The sequence below is a fragment of the Podarcis erhardii genome (genome assembly GCF_964252035.2).
Source record: "Podarcis erhardii genome assembly, chromosome: 4".
NCBI classification, from domain to species: Eukaryota; Metazoa; Chordata; class Lepidosauria; order Squamata; family Lacertidae; genus Podarcis; species Podarcis erhardii.
This window is the reverse complement of record NC_138508.1, coordinates 51,682,320-51,707,000: the sequence shown is the minus strand read 5'-3', so window position 1 is coordinate 51,707,000 and position 24,681 is coordinate 51,682,320. Positions and strand designations below refer to the sequence as shown.

The 24,681-nt window shown below is 41.6% G+C and overlaps 1 protein-coding gene across 2 annotated transcripts; it reads left to right on the top strand.

The window, feature by feature from the left end:
* The first annotated feature begins 1,015 nt into the window (after positions 1-1,015).
* MRPL39 (mitochondrial ribosomal protein L39) lies at positions 1,016-23,951 on the top strand. 2 transcript variants are annotated; one of them, XM_081859554.1, is made up of 10 exons: positions 1,016-1,149; positions 14,439-14,645; positions 15,576-15,715; positions 16,626-16,725; positions 17,601-17,668; positions 20,050-20,162; positions 21,184-21,249; positions 22,251-22,404; positions 23,212-23,259; positions 23,826-23,951. In XM_081859554.1, exons 1-10 carry the CDS (start codon positions 1,113-1,115, stop codon positions 23,889-23,891), a joined length of 999 nt encoding a protein of 332 aa, XP_081715680.1. In that variant the 5' UTR covers positions 1,016-1,112; the 3' UTR covers positions 23,892-23,951. The 2 variants fall into 2 exon arrangements, with proteins under 2 accessions (XP_081715680.1, XP_081715679.1); XM_081859553.1 differs by lacking the exon at positions 1,016-1,149 and adding an exon at positions 12,829-12,987.
* The last annotated feature ends 730 nt before the right edge of the window (positions 23,952-24,681 follow it).

Genomic DNA, 24,681 nt, shown 5'->3' with positions numbered 1-24,681 from the left:
ATAAAAAAATTCCTTCCAGTAGCACCTTAAAGACCAACTAAGTTAGTTCTAGGTATGAGCTTTCGTGTGCATGCACACTTCTTCAGATACACTGAAACAGAAGTCGCACGAAAGCTCATACCTAGAACTAACTTAGTTGGTCTTTAAGGTGCTACTGGAAGGAATTTTTTTATTTTGTTTTGACTATGGCAGACCAACACGGCTACCTATCTGTAACTACATCTTTATAGGTATAGTCTCTTCCCAGCCTGGTCTTAATAGACATTTGTCCCTAGATGACTCTGACAGAAAGAAGATTGGAGGAGGAGGATAAAGGAGAGAGGGAAATGGAGGGAAAGTGGGATGCAAAGGGTGGGGAGATACACACACACACACACACAGAGAGAGAGAGAGAGAGAGAGAGAGAGAGAGAGAGAGAGAGAGAGAGAGAATACAGTCAGCAAGATTTACACACACACATACATATGCTTGTAACCCAATCTTGCTGGCTGTATCCTCATTATCAGAAAGAAACAAAATACAAAAAAATGGCCTCCATCCTTAAGGAAGCAGGAATTCAGTCCTTTAGGAAGCATCCATTGTTTCTTGGCTAGTGCAGAAGCCTATCTTCTTAACTATCTCACTTATAAAACACATAACTTCACAATAGTTGATCCAGACACACTCTCATAGATTCTCATAATCGTCCTCTTAGAGATTGTTATTTATACCAAACAGAAAGCAGCAGCAACAGCAGCTGGAGTTGGGCTGAGAAATGAAATGTCCATAAAATGCTTTCAGCCAACACACAACTCTTCCATCATGCTTTAATCTAAAAAAGCAAAAGGAAATGTCCCAGTTGCTGGAAAGGCAGGCTGATGGTTATGTTTCAGAAGTTTACTGGTCACTGCTGTTGGCATGGAGATAACTTAGGTTAAAAGCAAACATGGAATTCTGAGGCCGTGTATGATGTCACAAGCAGGATAAGCTCAGTGGAACTTGATGAAAGCATTTAAGTGTTCTAAGGTGTTTTTCTGAAATGAAATTAAGACCAGCAACAACTTCTAAAATGGAGCCCTCTAGCAGCAAAAGAAAGAAAAAAAGCTGCTACTTTAGCACAAGCACAAAATTAGATGTTACCCAAATGGAGCCTGCTCCTCCCAAACAATTGTAAGAACTGTTGTGTATTGAGTCAAAGGATTTTATATCTGTATTATTATTGTCTGTAATTGCATTAGGGTAAAGTAACTGCCTTTTGGTTCCAGAGGGTACAGCTACTATTGGTTCATTTAAGCTGCTGTATTTGGATCCTCTGTCTTATTGATTGCCTCCAAAAGGCAGGACTGTGATTGCCTGATATTGTTCCCTCCAAAATGTATCCCTTCTAGCTAGTTCCCTGTCCCTATAAATGTAGCTCTCCCCTCCTCAGGTTTTAGTCTTGTTGCTTTTAATAAAGAAGTGTTACTAGAGAACAGTCTCCAGCATATTATGTCAAGAGAGCTGAAATCACAAACCCCACGTCACAACAACTGGCGACGAGGATGGGATCCGGAATGCTGAGGAGCGGTTAAACGCAGCCCTGCCTCAGAGTCTGGATTGTAGCTAAGAACAAGACTCACTGGCCAGCTGAGAAGACGACCCTGCCCACAGGACAATGGAGAGTCCAAGGGTATTGGAGCCCTTCCAGCCATCAGAGCCCCACACGTGGGAAGACTACGTCGAACGCTTCGAGTTCTTCGCAGTGGCTCAAGGAATCACCGATGCCAGCAAAAGAAGGGCCACATTCCTGAGCTACTGTGGGCCTGAGACCTTCAAGCTGGCCAAGGCATTGCTTGCCCCAGCGAAGCTAAGTGAGACATCTCTCAAAGATATTCTTGCCTGCCTAACAAGCCATTTAGCGCCTACTGAGACCAAGATGGCCCGGCAGATGGAGTTTCATAAGAGGCAGCAGCGTGCTGGGGAGTCTGTATCTGCATTTCTAGCTGAACTGCGGAAGCTCGCTCAGCACTGCGACTTCCAAGATCTGGAAGAGACTCTCCTGGATTGGTTTGTCGGTGGTCTGAACAGCAAGAAAGCCAGAAGACGCATCGTGGCTAAAGAAGAGGTTACCCTTGCTTCAGCCTTGAAGGAGGCCACTGCCACGGAGAATTATGAAAGAGAGGAGCTTGATGCCAGCCGCAGGGCCCCTAAGCCACAGATAGAAGTTGCGCATGCCATGGACGAGCTAGAGGCTACTCCGAGCCAGAGCCCAGTCCGTGGGGTCGAGTCAGTGCGTCAGGCCTGCACAGTGCACAAAGATCACCGAGGCAGGTGCCCTGGTTGTGGCAGAAACCATGAGCGGAAGAGTTGTCGTTTCCGGGATGCTATGTGCCGGACGTGCGGAAAGACAGGTCACATCGCCAGGGTCTGTAGATCGGTGGCGTTGGGAGCGACAGGAGCACCTAGACTGGAGCATCGCAGATCGCCCACAGCAAACCATGTTCTAAAGGACTGCCACTACGTAACGGAGATCAACGGGAGGGTCGTGCAGTTTCCAGCGCAAGGCAAGGCACACGTCAAGGTGAAGTTTGAGGGTCAGCTGTGCGACATGGAGGTGGACTCCGGATCTGGATTCACTATCGTGTCGGACCAGACCGCGAGGACATTCTTCCCCAGGGGTAAGTTGCCCCCTCTGGAGCCCTTCCCGGCAACTTTGCAGTCATACTCAGCGGGCCGCATCCATGTCATGGGAATGTGTGCTGTGAGAGTACAGTTCCGGGACAAACAGGCGGTACTCAAACTGGTGATTGCGAAGGGCAGTCGCCCCAGTCTCCTGGGCACTGACTGGTTCCCCGCCCTGGGACTGAGTATATCAGGGCTTAATTCAATCCAAACCTGCCCTGAGATGAGCGAGGCATTATGCAAAGAATTTGCTGGTCTCTTTAATGGAAAACTGGGTTGTTATAAAGGGCCCCCAGTTGACTTCGAATTGGACCCTGGGGTGGCCCCAATCCGACTCAAACCAAGGCGAGTGCCATTTGCACTGCAACCCAAGATCGAAGCAGAGCTGGATAAATTGGTCAAGCAGGGAGTTCTCTCACCTGTGGACTCCGCTAAGTGGGAGACTCCAATCATCACGCCCCTTAAAGCAAATGGGGAAGTCAGGATCTGTGCTGATTACAAATGTACTATCAATAAGGCACTCAGGGGAAATTCATACCCCATTCCAGTCGTATCACATCTGTTGGCTAAACTGGCTGGGGGCAAGGTGTTCGCCAAACTTGACCTGGCACAAGCTTACCAACAGCTGCCAGTAACCCCACAATCAGCGGAAGCACAGACTATTGTCACACATAAAGGGGCGTTCAGAGTTAACAGATTACAATTTGGAGTTTGTGTGGCCCCAGGGATTTTTCAAGGGCTCATGGAACGCCTGTTAAGAGGTCTGCCGGGGGTCTTGCCATTTTTTGATGACGTTTTGATTGCTGGAAAAGACCCACAGGAACTGGTTGCGCGTGTCCGTGCAGTGTTGCTCAAGTTCAAGGAGGTGGGGTTGCAACTAAAAAAGGAAAAATGCAGTTTTGGGGTGCCAACTGTGGAATTCTTGGGGTTTAAAATTGATGCATCAGGCATCCACCCCACAGATGCTAAGATTAAGGCCATCATCGAGGCACCACGACCACAGAACAAGACGGAGTTGCAGTCATTCCTGGGACTTATTAACTTTTATCATTCGTTCTTACCCCAGAAAGCTTCGGTAGCTGAACCATTACATAGACTGTTGCAGAAAAAGAATGTGTGGCGATGGGGGCAGGAGCAGCAGAAGGCTTTTGACTCCTTGCGAGGAATGCTGAGTAGCAAGAGCGTCCTTGCTCATTATGATGAATCGAAGCCGCTGGTCCTGGCATGTGATGCCTCTCAATACTGGGGGCGGTGCTGAGTCATAGGGAACCGGATGGGTCGGAAAAGCCCATCTCTTTCTATTCCCGTACGCTGTCGCCCACGGAGCGCAACTATGCTCAAATTGACAAAGAGGCGCTTGCAATTGTGGCAGGAATCAAAAAGTTCCATGATTATGTGTACGGTCGCCATTTCTCCATTGAAACGGACCACAAACCACGAACAAACAAACGCCACAAATTCTCTCCCCCAGAATGTTGCGTTGGTCTATATTCCTGAACGGGTTCTAGTACACCTTGACCCATGTGCCGGGGAAACGGTTGTGCCACGCTGATGCGCTGAGTCGATTGCCCCTTCCTGGCGGGAGCAATGAGGATCCTGCTCCAGCGGAGCACATAATGATGCTGGAAACACTTCCGGGGGCTCCTGTAACGGTTACTGATATTGCTGAGAAAACGAGGAAAGATGCTGTTCTCTCCCGTGTGCTCACTTGGGTGGGGAGGGGGTGGCCAGGTGGTCCGCATGAAGACAAATTCAGGCCTTATGCAACAAGGCAGCACGAGTTATCCATGCATAAGGGTTGTCTTCTGTGGGGAGATAGGGTGATCATCCCAGCACCACTGAGAAACAGGGTTCTTGAGACGCTTCACATGGGACACCCGGGAATGGTCAGGATGAAGTCACTAGCCCGATGTTATGTGTGGTGGCCTGGAATGGACCAGAACATAGAACAATGGGTACGAACATGCAAGTCATGCCAAGAGGTGCGGCCAGAAGTGGCCAGAGCACCAGTTCACTGGTGGGAGCAGTCCAGATCTCCCTGGAGCCGGCTGCACTTAGATTTTGCTGGGCCATTCCAGGGGAAGGTCTTTTTGGTTATCGTCGATGCATATTCCAAATGGTTAGAAGTGGCGATGGTCCCTAGCATGGCATCAGCTGCCGTAATCAAGGTGTTGAGGCAGCTGTTTGCAACCCACGGGTTACCTGAGACCATTGTATCAGATAATGGGGCAGCTTTTGTATCCCAAGAATTCAGGGCATTCTTGGCTGATAACTTCATAAGGGGGGTCACATCCGCGCCCTTTCACCCATCCTCCAATGGGCAGGCGGAGCGCATGGTAAGAACAGCCAAAGAATCCATTGCACACTTAATGGAGGGTAACTGGTCAGCTCGCATCGCGCGAATGTTATTTTTGCAGCATGCGACGCCGTGTACTACGACGGGCAAGTCGCCAGCTGAGCTGCTCTTGGGTAGAAGATTGGTAACGGTGCTGGATTATGTCCACCCGGATAAAATGCCAAACCGTAATTCAAGAGCAAACCCCCAGGCTGAGACTGATACAACAAGGTATTTCGCCCCTGAAGATCTGGTCTGGGTGAGGAACTATTCACGAGGTTCGCGGTGGGTGGCTGGTGTGGTCACCCGGGCTAGTGGACCTGTGTCCTATTATGTGACCTTGGAAAATGGGCAAGTTTGGAAGAGACATATATATCAGCTGAGGCGCCGGGCGCTCAGCAGGGAGGAGTTTGATAATTCATCCCTGGCTAATGACGCAGAGCTGCAAGACCAGAGTGAAAATGGCCCAGAGGTGCAATCACCAGGGGCTTCAGCAAATGAACCAGGGTCTGCTAGTCCTCAGGATGACGAGGTACAGGTAGGGGACCCTGAGATGTCTGGGACTCCATCTGTTCCTGACGAAACCCCTATAGCAAACCCCCTACCACAGGTGACACCCAATCCAGAACCGGCAACACCTGTTGTCCGGAGATCAAGTAGAAGTTGTAGGACCCCACAGTACCTGAGAGATTACATCTGCTGTGCTCACTAGGGGGGGAGGGGTGTTGTGTATTGAGTCAAAGGATTTTATATCTGTATTATTATTGTCTGTAATTGCATTAGGGTAAAGTAACTGCCTTTTGGTTCCAGAGGGTACAGCTACTATTGGTTCATTTAAGCTGCTGTATTTGGATCCTCTGTCTTATTGGTTGCCTCCAAAAGGCAGGACTGTGATTGCCTGATATTGTTCCCTCCAAAATGTATCCCTTCTAGCTAGTTCCCTGTCCCTATAAATGTAGCTCTCCCCTCCTCAGGTTTTAGTCTTGTTGCTTTTAATAAAGAAGTGTTACTAGAGAACTGTCTCCAGCATATTATGTCAAGAGAGCTGAAATCACAAACCCCACGTCACAACAAGAACCGAATGCATTTTATTTGTTAAAATTGCAAGCTTGGTATGTATAGGCTGTCACCGATTTACTACACCATACTTCAGCACTTCTCCTCTCATCCAGGGTGAGGTCCATATGTGAGCACCATTTGGGCAGAACTTCCTTAGCAATGTTAGCTAAACCTTCTGGACAGCTGTTTGTAGGCTCCTGTTGAGGATGTGCCCCATCTATAGACAGAACAGGAATCCCTCCTTCTCAGACTCAAATCTTGAAACATTGAACCAGCATACTAGAGTGGTCAAAAGTTAAGTTGAGGATTTAGGGTGACAGGAATTAGCCTCACAGTATGTGGATACACTTTTGAGAATCCATAATTATTGTTAAAACCACAAGTAAATTTCATTTATTTGAAGGAGGTCGACCAAGATGGTTCTTACAAGCATTTTCAAATGATCTGCACCTCAATATATAACCTGGCAAAAAGGATCCTGTGAAAAAGTCTCCATATGTTAACACTTACAGTTACCAGGTCCTGCAAAATAGTAAAAATTAATGTTATGACATGAATTTCCCTTCAAAGCATTAGATGGAAGAGTCACAATGTGGTGGGTTAACATCTCCAAGATAGTAGCATGAATCAGGTCCCAAAGTCCCAAATAAGATTAACTCTGTTCTGGGCAAGATATCCAGAGTTTCTATTGATCATCTGAATTTGATGAGTTATGAGTTGACTACTCAGTCTGCAAATCATTCTAAACCTCTTCCTCTATGAAAAAAAATATATACATCCAATATCACTTGTCACAAAGATTACCCAATTTCCCAGTGTTCAGATTCCTTTAGAAGTTGTTTCTTATTGTGTGATGTTTTATCGTGTTTTTTTAATAATTTTTATTTTATACATTTTATAAATTTCCATCCAATTTTTCGTTTAGACCCACATACAACAAATCAAAGTTATTTTTTTACTTCCTTCAGCGTCTCTGATAATCATCCGTAGTAATACCATTGATACACATTCCCTTTTATCGTATTGCCATTTTTTCTCCTTAGTCCCATTATTTCAAATAAACAATACTTATTTTCTTTTTTTACAGTGCCTCTTTAAATCCCACTAGCGTTGTATTCACACCACATATATTTTTCAGATAATCCACAAATTTTCCCCAGTCTTCGATGAACTTTTGATCTTTAGTATATCTAATTTTCCCAGTTAATTTATCCAGTTCTGCATAGTCTATCATTTTTAGTCTCCATTCTTCTATCGTCGGTATTTCCTCTTGTTTCCATTTCTGGGCCAACAGGATTCTGGCTGCCGTTACCGCATACTGGAAAAGCTGACAGTCCTTTCTTCTGATGTCCTTTCCTACCATACCTAGGAGAAAAGCTTCGGGTTTTTTCACAAAAGTATATCTTAACATTTTTTTCAACTCATTATATATCATTTCCCCAAAACTTTTCACTTTCTTACATTCCCACCACTGATGGAAGAATGTCCCTTCCTTATCTTTACACTTCCAACATTTGTTATCAACCTTATACATCTTTGCTAATTTTACAGGTGTCATATACCATCTATAAAACATTTTCATCACATTCTCCTTCAGTGTGGTACATGCCGTGAATTTTAAATGCTCTTTCCACAGTTTTTCCCAATCTTCAAATTGAATATTGTACCCAAAATCCTTTGCCCATTGTATCATTACCGATTTAACCTCTTCATCTTTCGTATTCCATTCCAGCAATATCTTATACATTTTTGACAGAGTTTTATGCTCATTATTTATAATGTCCTTTTGGAAACTTGATTCTTTTTCCGCATAACCCTTTTCCTTCAAATCTTTTTTAAATATTTCATTTACTTGATAATGATGCAACCAATCATAAACTAAATCTTTAACTTGTTCATATGGCCTTACTTTCCATTTTCCTCCCTCATTAATTATCAATTCCCCATAGGTGGCCCATTTATTTCTCATATTAGTCTTCTTCACACTTATTACCTCTAACGGGGACAGCCAGTGTGGAACTTTTGGTTCCAATATATTTTTGTATCTCTCCCAAACCTCTATTAATGAACCCCTGAAGATGTGGTTTCCAAATCCTTTATGAACCCTCTTTTTGTCACACCAGAGGTACGCGTGCCACTGAAATCTGTTATCAAATCCTTCAAGATCTAATAATTCATTATTTTCTAGCTTTATCCATTCTTTTAACCAACATAGACAGGCTGCTTCATAATACAGTCTCATATCTGGCAGGGCGAAGCCTCCTCTTTCTTTTACATCTGTCAATAATTTAAATTTTATTCTGGGCTTCTTCCCCTGCCAGATATACCTTGAAATCACTTTTTGCCATTCTTTGAAAATTCCTATACCCTTTAGTATGGGTATGGTCTGAAATAAAAATAACATCTTTGGTAGCACCGTCATTTTTATAGTAGAAATTCTTCCCCAAAATGATAGTTTCATTCTAGCCCACACCTCCAGGTCCTTCTTTATTCCCTTCCAAACCGGGATATAATTATTTTGGTATAAATCAATATTCTTGGCTGTTACCCAAATTCCCAAGTACTTAACCTTTTTCACCACCTCTATCTCTGTTCGTTGTTGCATTAATTCAATCGTACTTTGATCCATATTTTTTACAATCATTTTTGTCTTTCTTTTGTTCAGTCTGAATCCTGCCACCTTACCAAATTTGTCCATCTCATCCAGTACCTCCTCGATGCTTTCTATTGATTCTTCCATAGTCAGTACCAAATCATCGGCAAAGGCTTTAACTTTATACTCATTTTGACCTACTGTTACCCCCTTTATTTGCTTGTTTTGTCTAATTGCATTTAAAAAGACTTCCAGAACCGTTATAAATAACAATGGCGATAGTGGACAACCTTGTCTTGTTCCTTTAGATATTTTTATATCTTCAGTAATGACATTATTCACTATTAACTTTGCTCTTTGTTCTGTACAGATTGCCTTTATGCCATTGAAAAATTCTTGACCAACCACCATATGTTCTAAGTTTTTCAACATAAATTCCCAAATTATGTTGTCAAAGGCCTTTTCTGCATCCACGAACATCAGAGTCGCTGGTTTATCACACCTATCAGACAGATATTCTATAACATTAATTATATTTCTTATATTATCTCTCAGTTGTCTGCCTGGTAGGAAACCTGCTTGGTCTTTGTGAATAATCTTTATTAATATCTTTTTCAATCTCTTCGCTAGGATTCCTGCAAAGATCTTATAGTCTGTATTCAGAAGTGAGATAGGCCTGTAGTTTTTAACTTGTGTTAAATCAGAGTCTTGTTTTGGGATTAATGTAATATATGCTTCTTTCCACGTTTCTGGAATGTCTCTTTCTTTTAAGATATTGTTCATAACGGCAGTCAGTGGGGTCGTCAGCACCTCTTTCATTTCTTTATAATAACTAGATGTGAACCCGTCAGGACCTGGGGCTTTTCCTCTTTTCAATTCCTTTATCACTTCTTTTACTTCTTCTTTTTCTATTGGGGCATTCAGCTGGTCTTTTTGGTCTGTTGGGATCTTTTGCACCATTTTCTTTCTTAGATATCTTTCTATTTTCTTCTTGTTGTTCCTTTATTTTTGTATAATTGTTTATAAAAGTCCAAGAATCCTTTTCTTATTTCTTTCGGGTCGGTTGTCTCTTCTCCATTTATCTTAATTTTATTAATTGTATTCTGCTCCTTTCTTTTTTTCAGTTGCCACGCAAGCCATTTTCCTGATTTATTTGCTGATTCAAAGTTTTTCTGTCTTAACCTTTTAATGTTCCACTCAACTTCTTTGTTTATTATCATCGCAAATTGTGTTTGTAGAGTCTTTATTTCCTGCTTTATTTTCAAATTGTTGGGTTTTTTTGATCAGTTTTTGCTCATAGTCCATAATCTGTCTTAAAATTTCTTTTATCCTTTTTTCCTTATTATTTTTCTTCAATGCATTCAGTTGAATCAATAAACCTCTCATTACTGCTTTGCTTGCGTCCCAAACAATACTCATTTTGGTACCTTTATCCACATTATCCATAAAGTATTCAGATAGTTTCTTTTGCACTTTTTCGACCATCTTCTGGTCGTCCCACAAATTGTCATTCAATCGCCACCTAAATGATCTCTCTTCAAAACCTTTTAGCTCCAATTCTATGGGGTTGTGGTCTGAGATCACTCTGGCTTGTATTTCAATTTGTTGGATTCTTGGTGTCAATTCATTCGAAACCCAAATTTGATCTATTCTTGACATCGACTGATTCGGTTCTGAATAATGAGTAAATTGCTTCTCCAAGGGGTGCCTGAGTCTCCAGATATCGATCAAATTACAGTTCTTCATCATCGTAAAAAAAGTCTTAGGCAATTTCCCTTCTTTATTCTTTGCCTCTCTTAATCTATCCATTTCCAATGATACCACACCATTCATATCTCCCATTATTACGATTTTTTGGTCCATGTACTCAAAAAGTTTTTCCTCCAATGATCTATAGAAATCAGTCTTATTTCCATTTGGTGCGTAGATCCCGACAATTATTAATTTCTCGCCTTGCCATTTGATTTGTACCATTTGTACCATTTGTGCCATTTGATCGTTTTATCGTGTTTTTAATATTCTGTTGGGAACTGCCCAGAGTGCCTGGGGAAACCCAACCAGATGGGCTTCCCCAGCCAATAATAAAACCCAATAAATAATAATAATAATAATAATAAACCCTATTATTATTATTATTACTCTGAGTATATCCCATTTGTGACATCATACAAGACGTTAGAATGCCATCTTTGATTTAGTCTAGGATATCTCCATGCCAACAGCACTGAGCAGGAAACCTTTGTAACTGAATAATGATCAGGCCAATTATCTAGCATCTTCATTGTTTATTTTGGTCTCCTAAACTAAGGCTGTGCACATTTATTCCAGCTGCAATGTGCTCCCACCACTGGGGTTTGAAGCCAAGTACACATGATGTTAGCCACAATCCATATGTATCCTGTAGTTTCTTGAAACAATCCTGTAGTTTACTGTGTTTAGATGTGTTTTTCCTCAAACTAACTTTCATCTGATCTGAAAACTTAAGCCACAGTTAAGCTGAAGTGTGTATATTTGAGACAGTCATTATGCATGAGATGGAATTGGAATTTGGTGCAGGGCAACCAATCAGGTAATGCACATCGAGAGAAGAAATCCTCACCCCCTATCTGGTATGTACAGCAATGTTAAAAAGCAAATTTAAATGTTGTGTGGGTGGAGAGGGGATGACCTCATTGTCTTTTAAACTGCTAACGAGTACATTGCCTTTGTCTGACAGAGTTGTGTGCAATCTGAAAACCTGCTTCCAGTATTGAAAACTGTCCAGCACAGTTGTTCCAATTAATGGTGTCATCTCACTTGCTGCATGTGACAATGCAGAAGTCAGATGTAACTGCTTGAATTTACATTCTGATCTGAATATTTATTTTTACCCTTTCTAGTTGCTTCATGCTCTGGATAACATGGAAGTTTTCATATGTACAACTCTATGTACAAAGGTTTTGTCTTTGCAGACATTCACGCTATGTACAGTGGCAGACCTTGGGATCTCAAATTTCAGCAGTGCCTTGTGTGATGGCAAAATTCGGTGCTCCCCCACCAGCGCAGTGGTTTTTTTTTTGGTGGTGGTGGTGGGGCACAAGGGGGCAGCTTGTACAAACCAGTCAGTGCTGATATAATATATGCCAGGGGTTGACTGAGTGCTGGGGGCGCCAGTCACAAAATAGCTGTTGGGGAAAATGGCATTACATGAAATGGCTGCCATGGGGAGCTTGGCACAACACAAAACTAGAGACGGCTGCTCCTGATGCTCCTTGTGCTTACCATGGGATGTCAGCTATGTTCTGCTAGTCCTGGTTGTGCATGGAAAATCAATATTGTGGCGATATCCACAAGCACTGTCGCTGTTGAATAGCAATAGGCAGCATCCTCCAGTACCTGGAAAAGTGGCCACACCACGCACACACACACACTCATATTTCACAGAAATGACTTAGATCTGGCACCCCCAATCTTTGGCCCTCCAGATGTTTTGGACTACAATTTCCATCACCCCTGACCACTGGTCGTTAGCTAGGGATCATGGGAATTGTAGGCCCAAACATCTGGAGGGCTGCAGGTTGGGGATGCCTGACTTAGATGGTACCTGCCCATTTTGCCCTATAACTTTCTAGGGTTAGAGACATACTTTTTCTTTTTAAAGAAAGCTCAGCGTCAGTCTAGGGCACCTGTGGCATCCTCGAAAGCCTTTACGGGTGCCAAGGCGCCTGGTTGCTGGTGATCAATGTACGAGTAGAGAAAGGGCCTGTTTGCAACCCCTCCGTCTCCTGGCTAGCTTCCTTGCAGCAGCTGCACAGCGGACAGAAATCAAATAAAACAAATTCCTTCCAGTAGCACCTTAAAGACCAACTAAGTCAGTTCTTGGTATGAGCTTTCGTGTGCATGCACGAAAGCTCATACCAAGAACTGACTTAGTTGGTCTTTAAGGTGCTACTGGAAGGAATTTGTTTTGTTTTGACTATGGCAGACCAACACGGCTACCTATCTGTAACAGAAATCAAATAGGCATAGTAGCTCTGCCCACTGCTGCACCTCTTGCATTTCTGCCTGTCCAGCTGCAGCTGTCAAAACGGGCTGAAAGAATCGCTCGAGCAGACGCCTCAGTCCGCTCCTTCCAAACCCATAGACCATGAGGGGCCGTTTCACGCGCGCCCTCCGCCTCCAGAAGCTGCGCGGGGGGCGGGGGGAGCCGTCACGAGCCGCGCTGGGAAAGAGAGGCGGAACCTTTGTTTCGCAGCAGCTGTTTTCCGGAAGGCGACGACTGTTGGTGCTCCGCTTGCGCCGGGCTTCGAGGGGCGAAGGATCCGCCTGGCGATGGCTTCTCTTTGGAGGAGCCGCGGAGTGTGGCGAGGCTGCAGCCGGAGTGAGTGCGCCAGGGAATGGCTGGGTCAGGCTGGCGGGTGTGGGGAGAGAAACCTTCCTATTCCCCATTGATTTGCACGGCCCATTTCAGCACGTGGGGAGCTGCAGTGCTTAGCTTTCCCAAGTGAAGGAATGGTGGTTTCCCACCCACCCCTTTGCCCTTCGAAAGCATGATTTATTTATTTTTTGCACGCTGGGGCCTGCTTGTATCTTTAATTTTTAAGCCAAATGAGGTAGGCGCCTCATATATTCCAGGCTGAACCCTGAAGGTTCATAACGAGTTCAGAGGCTGTGAGCTTTGGATCCAGTTTTGCTCTTTGTGGGTAGCGCCGTGGTCCTTTCTCTTCCTCTCTCTCTCTCTCTCTCTCTCTCCAGAGATATCGCAGCTTGGTAAACCTTACGTTTTGCTAAGTTTCAATAGGACGAATAGGAGGTCTGATTTGTGATTAGGGCAGTGTGTGCTGCTGGGGTAGGGCACTTTTTGATGTGGTCTTGTGCAGTATGCAGAAGCTTTGTGCTGTGAGCAGGGTCCATCCTTTTTGTATGTTCTGAAAAATTTGACTGGCATATATATTAGTGGACAGATAATAGTGGCACCCTAAACATTTACAGGGACACGCCTGCCTTTTTTAAAAAATGCCTTTTGTTTTGTGTGCAAGTGGGAGGAGGAAAAACACTGTGATTATTCCATCCCACAACTTTCAAAGGGTTTGCCATAACTCCTGCACCATTTTTTGGCCTTTGAAATGTATTTTATGTATTTCGTCCAAAGAGCTCAAGCTGGTACATACTTTTCCATTCCCAGTTATGCTCACAACAGCCCTGTATGGTAGGTTAGGTTGGGCAGTGTGTCTTGCCCACGGTCACCAAGTGAGCTTCATGATTTGAGTGAGGATTCAAAACTAGTTCTTCCCAGTACTAGTTCAATTCTGTAACTACTACACCATGATGAAAATTTCCTCCCTTCCTTCAGTTACAGCAGTGAACATATTAATAGTAATTTCCTGTACAACACTGATAGCCCTCTCCCTAATGTAGCATGTGGTGATAAGGCTATTAAGCTGGATCAAGTTAGTTCTAGCTATGAAAATATGGATATGTGGAAAGGCCCCTGAATACTGGCACAGCAGTATCACTTTTAGATCCGACTTGTTGGTAAGGTCTAATAGAATTGTATATTTAAAGAACACGTCTGAACTTCTGAATATATGAAGTACTTTTTTCTTATCTGATTATTCATTATAGATATTGATGGTGAGTAATGAACTTACCTAATAGTTTCAAAACTTGTCAAAGTCTTGTTTACTGCAACATTTTTTGATAATATATAAATTATCTACTATTCCACTTAGATCCTTAGAGCTTGCTTCCAAGGAACTGTTCTGGAATGGGATTGTTTTGTTTACTAAAATGAAGCAATATGCTGTTTGATGAGACTTCTTTTATTTGCAGGGCTTGTTTCAACAGCTCCCGCTCCTCAACTCTCAGTAGCTGAGATTGCTCAGATGCGCAGTGAGCTCTTCACAAAAGAGAAAGAGAGACAATTGTCACTTTATCCACGAATTGAGAAGATTGAAGTTAAATATGTTGGCAAACCTAATCCAGGCACTTTTTTAATAATGAACAAAGGGCTTTCCACTCCTTACACTTGTGCTATGCGTAAGTACTTGCAAATGGAGGGCTGTAGTTATGTCACCCTTAAGCCAAATGGCAAATCAAAACCACACTTTTTAAAAGACGGACAGTACATCAGCTAATCTTATCTGAAGAAGAATGTCCTTGTGATAAATGTTCCTTTTTTGAGTAAATCTAGTTCACTGTTCCAAAGGTAGTACAATCAGTTCCATTACCCAGTTGCTCCTGTATCCCATTAAGAAATCTCTCCCTCCATAGGTTACTCCCATCCCTTTATATTTTATCATCTATTAATGGGGCCTAGCAATCTGGTGTGTTGAGAGTAGAGGTCCCCCCCCTTTCATGGGCCCCCATTCCTTTAGGAGTAACCTGCCAATGGAAGACAGAGCCACTCTTTCTGTCTCTCACTTTCAGGTGTTCAGTCTTTCTCTCCTGCATCCTATTCTTCCCTGCCCAACAGGTTGCTTGCATGGGGAGGCAGACTGCTCTTCCAAGGACTTGAATGGTCCCTTCCAGGTGGTTTTCGAAATTAGGCTGAGGTCCAGTGGTTTCCTACCCTTGTTAATCTCCAACATTGTTAGTTCCACCTTTCCCTGGCCATTCAAAGGATGCCTGCCTGATTATTAATTTCACATCTATCAAGAATTCCTAACAAGCTAAGAAGGAGTAGTATGCTCCATCCATCCAATTTCTTTACAACATTCTACAAGATGATCTAAAAAAATAAATAGGCTGACGAGGTTCTCTCTTTTCTCGTCTGTTATCCCAAATGTTTTTGAGCTCTGATAGTGTCTGACAGTAAAGACTGAGCAACAGCTGGTCCATGGAGAATGCTGCCGCTGCTCACTCTTTTTTAATTTATGGTTTATTGTCTGGCTGATTATTGTAAACAAAGTACAACTATACTATCACTATTATTTTGCTGTACTTTTTGTACTTTTTCGCCTTTCCTAGATTTAAGTGAATGGCACAGTAAGAGATCGGTACTTGCCCTTGTAGATGGACAAATCTGGGATATGTACAGGCCTTTGACTCGCTCCTGTGAAATTCAGTTTCTTACTTTCAAAAGTGAGGACCCGGAGGAGGTGAACAAAGTATGTTTGTACCATTTTTCTTCATAGTGTTTTCTTCCCTTTGAGTTGAAGCTTTTTTTCGAATAAAACCTAAGGAAGGGAAGGATTTGAATCTTGTGTGTTGAATACAAGCACAAAGATGAGGGCAGAAAATAATTGGTACATAGTCATACATGGTTACTCATTATGTATTAGTCAAAATATTTGGTTTCCTGGTTTTCTTCTATTTTTAAATCACACACTTCTGTAGTACATTTATATCTCTTTCCACATAACTGCATAAGCAATGCTCTTCTTGTTTATAGTTGAACAGTAAGAAATGCAGGCCAATAAGGGTTGAATCCAGAATAGCTCTTTGAAATTCTATTTTACTCTGAAAGAGGAAGGCAGGGAAGGAAACTCCCCCAATTTCTCCTTTATCCTGTGTGTCCTGGAAAGCTCTCCAGAAAATTGTGAGACCCTCTGGAATAGTGTGGGAAGCAGCTTGAGAAGACAGGAAAAAGGAGGAATCATTGAAGATCACTTTCTCCTTTTCCTCTATCAGAGAGTCTCTGTTGGATCTTGGTGCCTTCCAAAAATGGAAAGAGTCTGGCCGTTCCTGTAATGGGAAATTCGGATCCTACCATATAGCAAACAATTTCTGGAAAGATTTTGTATGTGTGGCTCTGTTCTAAAGGGCTTCATATCTTTCAACAATTACTAGTCCTACACAGTACATGAAAATGGAGGACAGCTCCACTCCTCACATTTCTGCTTCTCTACCACAAGCAAAATTTACGTCAGAAGTGAGGTGGAGAGATATCCATGAATATTAGCAGCTGTCTTCTTGCATCTTTTGAGACTTTTACGCTCTGTTTTCACTTGAAGCGAACTGTCTTGGCATAGCATCATGTTAGAATAAATAAAGTTTGTTTGAAATCCTTTGTTGCAGGCCTATTGGCGCTCTTGTGCTATGATGCTGGGCTGTGTATTAGAACAGGCATTTAAAGATGAATACCCAGTCACTCTTGTTAGAGCTCCGGAAGTGCCAGGTACATGTTTTGCTGTTGCAAATTTTTATTGTTCTTGAAAGTTGATGAATTGTATATTGGAACACATGTAGAAGGTTCTTTGATTAAAGGCCTGCTTAATTTATGCATTTCAAAAGCTTTGGTAATTTAGAGTAATTCTAATCTTGTAGGAGTGGACTTCCCCATCCTCTCCTCAGCCCTGTAGTGGCCCCTTGCCCTGTGTGAGGAAATTCGGGGAAAGAGAAAACCTGTTTCGCAAATGGATCAAATAATTTTTATCTGTTTGCCTTATTAATGACCATTGCCATATCTTGTAGCAGACAATTCTATAAATTAGTTAAAAGTTGAATGACAAAATACTACTTAGCTGTTTGGAATCTACTGTTAGTCAGCTTCATGGAATCTCAGTGTAACTTACCTCTGATAAAAATTGTAGAAAACCTAAAAGGTCTGAGCAGATAAAAATGCTTTCACCTTTGCTGAAAAGAGAACAACATTGACACTGGGAGAACCTCCCTGAAAAAGGACTTCCAAAGATGAAGTGCAAGTGTAAACCCTTTTCTCCAGTCACCAGAAGGTGGTGAAACTCAGAGCAGGGTGTCAGAGGTTGACCTTAATAGCTACCCAGGTTTTATTTATCTTTCCTGTAGAGAAAATGCCCCACCGCCTATGGTCATTGTGGTTGCTCTCCTCTTTTCCTACTCTAGTCTATTGCTACCCTTTTTAGACGGTGCAACCATAATCATACTCAATATTCCACATTGGCTGCACCATAAACATTCCGATACTGTAGGAAGCCCCATATGTTGGCTACCATTAGGACTGCAAAATAGGTTTAGTTCAGACTTAACTTCAAAAATTACTCATTTTCTTTTGGATCTTGACTTGCCATGCAGTGATATCTGGAGCTTTTTGCTACGATGTAATCTTGGACAGCAGGCTGGATGACTGGAAACCAACTGCTGTAAGTATGATGATTCACTAGACATGTTCCAGTGTACTCTTTATTTGGGGGATAATTGGTTATTCAATGTTACAAAATACAGGGAAATTTTCACCAAACACAGATCTACTTGCCGGCAAATACTATCCAGTATATGTTGACTAGGATGTATCCAACATTGCCTGTTCCCGAGCAGAAGAGAGTTCTGCTTGTGCATCAGGATTTCCTCTTCCTCTCCTTTCCTCTTCTTCATGCCCTTAAAATCTGCTCCAGAGGAGTGTGGGACCCTCTGAAACAAATCTTGGGTGCACATAGGATGCTTGAAGATGGAGGAGAGGAAGAGGTGAGAGGAAAGCTGCTTATGCATTGTTGGAGTCCACCCTGAGTTGGCTCCCACCAGCAAAGATGACTCTTGCCTATTTCCTTCTTCCATCCCTTGTCTCTCATCCCCTGAAAATCTGTTCCAAAGGTTCCAAAGCAATATGAGAGACAGCACAGAAGGTTGCAGGATGGAAGGAGAAATAGGTGGAAAATGCTTATTTCTCTTCAGCGCATGGGGTCTTCTATTGGATCTCAGTACCATCCATGAATTTCAGAAGCTCTTCTGTTCACAGAAGTTTCCTTAAGATCCAAGCCATAGCACTGCATTCAGGCTTGGAGTCACATCTTGGGGAAATTTAGGTCTGCATTGGCAAAACTTTATTTAGGATAGTCCTTTTCCAGCATACCTGTTATTGACTGAGCAAAACAAGGCATCTGGAATTACTCAAGCGTTTGTATTATATGGTGTAAGGCAGGGGTATGCAACCTAAGGCCCGTGGGCTGGATGCGGCCCAATCGCCTTCTAAATCCGGCCTGTGGTCCGGGAATCAGTGTGTTTTTACATGAGTAGAATGTGTCCTTTTATTTAAAATGCATTTCTAGGTTATTTGTGGGGCATAGGAATTCGTTCATCCCCCCCCCCCAAAATATAGCCCGGCCCACCACATGGTCTGAGGGACGGTGCACTGGCCCATGGCTGAAAAAGGTTGCTGACCCCTGGTGTAATGATAGCAGTATATTGTGTACAGGAATATATAGGGTATATTCCTGTATACAAGGGTAGCAGTATATTATGTACAGTATATTGTGTACAGGGTATTGTGTTTGTGCATGTACAGGAAGTGTGTGTATGTATATGTAAGAAAACACAAGTGGACTGGTTGGATGCTAAAATGCAATCTTTCCCCAACCTCCAGGCAGTTTAGACTACAAGTCTCATCATCTCTGGCCATTGAGCATAGAGGCTGGGACTGAAGGCAGTTGGAGTAAGCTGAGGAATAGGGAGGCTCATCTATTCCTGTTACTGCTCTGGTATTTTCTCTAATTAGTGATAACCCTGTGGATAGCTCAGTCAGTAGAGCATGAAATTTAAAATCTCAGGGTCGTGGGTTCAAGCCCCATGTTGGAAAGAAGATTCCTGCATTGCAGGGGGTTGGACTAGATTACCCTTGTGGTCCCTTCCAATTCTATGATTCTAAGCATTAAAAGAAATGGATTTTGAGACCATTTTCGTACACAGTTAAATAAATGCGGAAACAAAAAGGTCTCCAGATAAAGATCAAAATAGCTATGCCTCATTTTGTAGTGTCCACAGTAAAAATGATTCTCTAGAAATGATTCCTCCCCTTTTATTTGTATTAGTTTCAACAGTGAAAATGAGAATTAATTAACTACAAATTAGTCTTTATAAACTGAGATTGACCTTCCCATGCAAGATCTTGTATAATAGAGAAGGTCTATTACAGAGCTTTCTGAACTGTCGTGTCATGACACGTTTGTGTCGGCTGCAGTGTGTAGGTGTGTCGTGCGAACACTCCTGCGCTCCTCCTGGGGCTGGAAAGGGGTTAGTTTAACCTCCAGTTTGCTAGTAAAACTGAATTACCATGTCACAAAATGATGCATATCTAAAATGTATGTCACCAACATGAAGCGTTTGGAAAGCTCTGGTCTCGTATTTAATCCGTAAATGCAGTTTCAGGCTGGTTCCAAAGTAACTACTATTCGCCTTACTTGGAAGTAAAGTAGTGAGAGCACTTTTCATGGGTGGCTGTAAAACTAAAGAAGCTAAATAATTTTACAGTCTATGGGGGGTGGGGGAATGAAACATTACAACAAGGAAAAATCACCAGGAACAGTTAATATTTACTATCTGTTGTCTCTATATTGCATTGTCTTGCCTTACTCCAAGGCTGAGCATAGGCAAGACTTATCCTAATTGGTTTGGCCTTGGAAAATCCACTGGAGGATGAGGGCTAATCCTTACATAGCATGGATTTCAGTCATCTGAGCTAACTTGCATTCTGTATTTCTTGCTTGTCTTGTTGATCTGTGTATACATACATTTTTTCTTCTTTTCCAAGGAAAGTCTCCATTCTCTTACAAAAGACGTTAACAAACTAATTCATAAAGACCTTCCATTTGAAATGCTGGATGTTGATGCAAAAGTGGCGCTTGAAATTTTTCAACATAACAAGTCAGTATTACCATATTTTGTTTAATAGCACATGTTGTTTAAAAGCAGGCCACCTGTATCTTCTGCTGAAATTGTGTATTGTTTTCCACGAGATAAGTTTTATATATAATTTAAATGAGTTTTAAAGCTGATCCAATTGGTTACATTAAACAATTACAGTGGTACCTCGGTTTACGAACTTAATCCGTTCCGGAAGTACGTTCTTAAACCGAAACGGTTCTTAAACCAAGGCATGCTTTCCCTAATGAGGCCTCCTGCCACCAGTGCCCTTCCACCATTCAGATTCTGTTCTTTGACTGAGGTAAAGTTCTCAAACCGGGACACTACTTCCAGTTTTGTGGAGTTCATAAACTGAATTGTTCGTAAACAGGACTGTTCTTAAACCGAGGTACCACTGTAACGTTAATTTTCAGCTACTTGTACTAAGGTACTGACCTGAAGTTTTTCATCATTTTTGCCAGTAGATGGCACTACAGTTGCTGGTAACTAAAGGAATGTGGAACAAGTCAGATCAACCAAGCAGCCATATATGTCATGCATACCTGTGAGAGAGCTTACATATGTAACTTATTTTTTTGCTGTGTAGTAGATAGTCTAAATTAATCTACTACAAAGAGTGTTAATGAATATAAGTAAAGGGAGATGTGTTGTCTAAGAGAAACAATGTGCTTAAGCCTGAACGTATAGGCATCTATAATGCTAGAATATTGTGGAGCTTGAAATGTATCTGAGTTAACTTCACTGTCACTGTTTGTTGTGGATTTGAGTAGTTAACAGGAGGAAGCCATCTCCTACTGCCTACCCAGGACTGGCGGACTGTAAGAAAGATGCTCTTTTGGCAATTTCTTGAGAAGAACTCCTTGGAAAGAGGGCGGTTGAACCTAGTAGTTAGGAAGGAAAAAATATAAGGTTATGAATATGCAAAGAAATGTGGCATAATGTGTATTCTTCCAGTTTGGTTATGATCTTCCACTTTATACCTTGTGATGTTGAGTTATGAGCCTCTTTTCTGGTTCTGTAGGTACAAAAGGGAGTTAATTGAACAGCAAGCTTCACAGAACTCTGAAAGAATAGTAAAATTGCACAGGTGAGCAAAATCTTGTTTGCCTTTGTTTCATAACTAGGATTACATATAAATATAGACAGAGAGCGCGCAGAGACAAGAGAGGATTCCTTGTAACTGTGAGCTACCTGTCATCAAGTCACAAAAATGATTTGAACTTCCCCAGATACAATGAAGGTACAAATAGGCAACTTGTTTAACAGCGTTCAGTTGTATTCTAGTCATGGGGTGAGACTGTGGGGATATTTTACATTGAAGAGCAGCATAGAAATGAATCACATTTTAAATGTGTTTGTATGTAATACAGTGGTACCTCGGGTTAAGAACGTAATTCGTTCTGGAGGTCTGTTCTTAACCTGAAACTGTTCTTAACCTGAGATACCACTTTAGCTAATGGGGCCTCCCCGCTGCCACCATACCACCACCATGTGATTTCTGTTCTCTTCCTGAAGCAAAGTTCTTAACCTGAGGTACTATTTCTGGGTTAGCGGAGTCTGTAACCTGAAGTGTCTGTAACATGAAGCGTATGTAACCCGAGGTACCACTGTATTCAGTACTTGTGAGTTGGATCTAGAGTTCCAAGAGCAGAGTTCTGCTTACAGGATAGGGCGCTCTCGGGCTTTGACTTCTTCTGCCTAGAATGTTCAAAATGCCTTAGACTGACTTTTAAAAATCAAACTGCTACATGTCAGTTGTCCTATTTACTAGATTCCATAGGCTAGGTTTATTATGGTGTTACCACAATAATCTGGTACCTTTCCTTTTGGGGTCCCAAAAGATGCATCTCCTCTGTCAATGCAGGTGACACAAATAATAGCACATTTACTTTTTGGTTCCTCCTATAAACAGCTTCACCTATAAACAACATCAGGTTTTCTAAAAGAACAGTTCTGAAATCTACTGACTATTGGTGCATCGCATTGGCAGGACTTGTTTTGCAGTAAATGAGACATATGTTTGGTGGAAATACACTTTAAAAAAATAATTAAAGTTATTAATCTTTCTTTGTTTTTGCTTTCAATCAGGTTAGGTGACTTTGTAGACATTAGCGAAGGTCCGCAGATTCCCAGAACCAGCCTATGTCACCAGTATGAGGTGACAGCTGCTCATAATGTTCCAAGCGCTGAGTCTGAGCTTATGCGGAGATTCCAGGGTCTCTCTGTTCCAATTTACTTAAAGGTAAGTCATCAATTTGCTTATAGATATTTGTGATTGAAGTAAGGAATGTTGGATGCTTCCCTAAAGGGGTCTGTTTCCACTTCTCCCAACCAGACCATTTAATACTATTTGTTGGTTGTCCATTTGCAACAGTAATTAGATCTTTCTTGTATAGCATAGAGAACAACCTTGTTAAAGGTGTTAACCAGCATGTGTGTGTTGGATCAGTGCTCTCTTCGCAGTTTTTGTCAAGAGCTGAAATAAATCTCTCTGTACATACTTAAATAAATTTGTTACAAGCATGTGCTTGCATTTAGGAATCATTTTATGTCCACACACAAACACACACAAGTTGTTTCTATTTATTTGGGGTTTTTAAAAACTCAGTTTACAAACTCGCTTACAAGAAAAGGTAGCATGATGCAGTTGATACAGATATTTGAAAAAAATTGATACTCTTATTCTGGCACTTAAAGTTAACTTGTTGCTTATTTTCCTTTTTTACATTATATTTTACTAATAAACAAAATAAACCAAATACAAACAGTATAAAGAAATACTGTTACATTTTAAGTTTTATCTTGCTAAATCATACTGGAGAAAGCCATTGAAATCAGTGGGCTTAATTTAGTCATGGCTAACTAGTCCACTGATTACAGTGAGCAAGCTAAGAGTATGACTAAGTTGGATAAAACCCTCTTGAGTAGTTATTGTGAAACTGTAGTGATGGAAGTTCTTGTCAGAGTAGTTGTTGTCATAGGCCATTAAAGTAGACATGGTAAGACATCTGTCTGGCTATATACTTGACTGCACCCTTTCACATTCCAGCTTCATCACACAATATGGCACAGGTTGCGGGAAAGATCTCGAAACCTAGTAAGTCTAGTTGCATTATTATTATTATTGTAATTTGAATTGTTGACATGCTATCTTTGGGTATTTAATGTTTTATTTCTTAGAGGGCTAAGGATCAAATGTATACAAAAATGCAAATTTTAAATTATCAGTTTTACATGATCCATATTAGCCCATCTGTTGAAAGTTTTGCTGCTTATTTGTACAACTTCAAAAAGTATGGGGACTTTGCTTTGCAACCCCAATTTGCATATGTAACTAAAACAGAACTGTAATTTCCTCCAATATGGTGTGTATTAATAGAACAGTTTTCAGTGAGAAAGTGTTAATGCCTTAAGATGGAGGAAATTAGCATTTCCCAGGGGAGGTAAAAGCTATGCTGTGTCTTTGCCATTCATACATCAGATACCACAGTTTTGTTGAGAAATCTCCATGTTGAGAATAGAGTGGCTGCTAATAGACATTGTTTAATATGAGTGCTGTGTTTCTTCACTTGCTCTAAATGAAGGAGCAAGAATGACTTGGAGCCGATGCAAGTAGCATATGAGAATATATGCTTCCAGTAAATTATTTACTGTGTTTTGCAGATCAGTGAAGACAAAATGAAAGAAGCAAAAGATGAAAATGAAATCTCAAATACTGAATCAGCCTAAGTCTTTCTAATTTGCATGTGGGTAAAACTTGTCAACATTAAATTGTGTTTTCTTTGTAAAGTACCATTTCATTATTCAGTCAATCCCCCCAAAAGGACTTCTGACCGTAGGTTTTCATGGACTCGGACAAAAAAGCATTTGTTGGCCCCTGCTCCTACTTCATCAAATCAGAAGTAAGGTGTAAACATAAATGAAAGTTTTACGGATGGGAAAGTTCACTGGATAGCTAAGTTGGTTAGAGCACGGTGCTGATAATGCCATGGCTGCAAGTTCAATCTCCGTATAGGATAGCTGCATATTTCTGCATGGTAGGAGGTTGGACTTGATAATCCTCAGAGTCCCTTCCAACTCTACAGTTTTATAAGTCTATGTGCTGGCACACCTGCAAGCTTCCACTAAATTATGCCAACAGGATTGCTGCAATGGGAATTGGGAAAGTTGGTTTCAAATCCAGTTAGATAATGATGTCGCCTCTCATCTATAATGTCTGTCCATAGCCTGTAGTCTTAGCACATTTTACAGTTGATATGTACTGGGTTATGTATGTATTTTATAATAATAATAATAATAATAATAATAATAATAATAATAATAATAAGTTTTTTTAACTTATACTCCGCCCTCCCCGGCCAGAGCTGGGCTCAGGGTGGCTAACACCAATAAATCACAGTAAAAACATAGTAGGGGTAAACAAAACAAAAACAAAATAATTTAAAATACAGGTTAAAATGTAATTTAAAATGCAGCCTCAATTTAAAAGTAGCCGATAAATCAAGACCATAAGGGGAGG

What these genes read in the sequence shown, in the direction of transcription:
- MRPL39 (XM_081859553.1), top strand. Translation starts at nt 12,939, where the DNA reads ATGGCTTCTCTTTGGAGGAGCCGCGGAGTGTGGCGAGGCTGCAGCCGG. An exon ending in TAGAGCTCCGGAAGTGCCAG is followed by an intron (nt 16,726 to 17,600) that starts GTACATGTTTTG and finishes CTTGCCATGCAG; the next exon opens with TGATATCTGGAGCTTTTTGC. An exon ending in CTGTTCCAATTTACTTAAAG is followed by an intron (nt 22,405 to 23,211) that starts GTAAGTCATCAA and finishes TTCACATTCCAG; the next exon opens with CTTCATCACACAATATGGCA.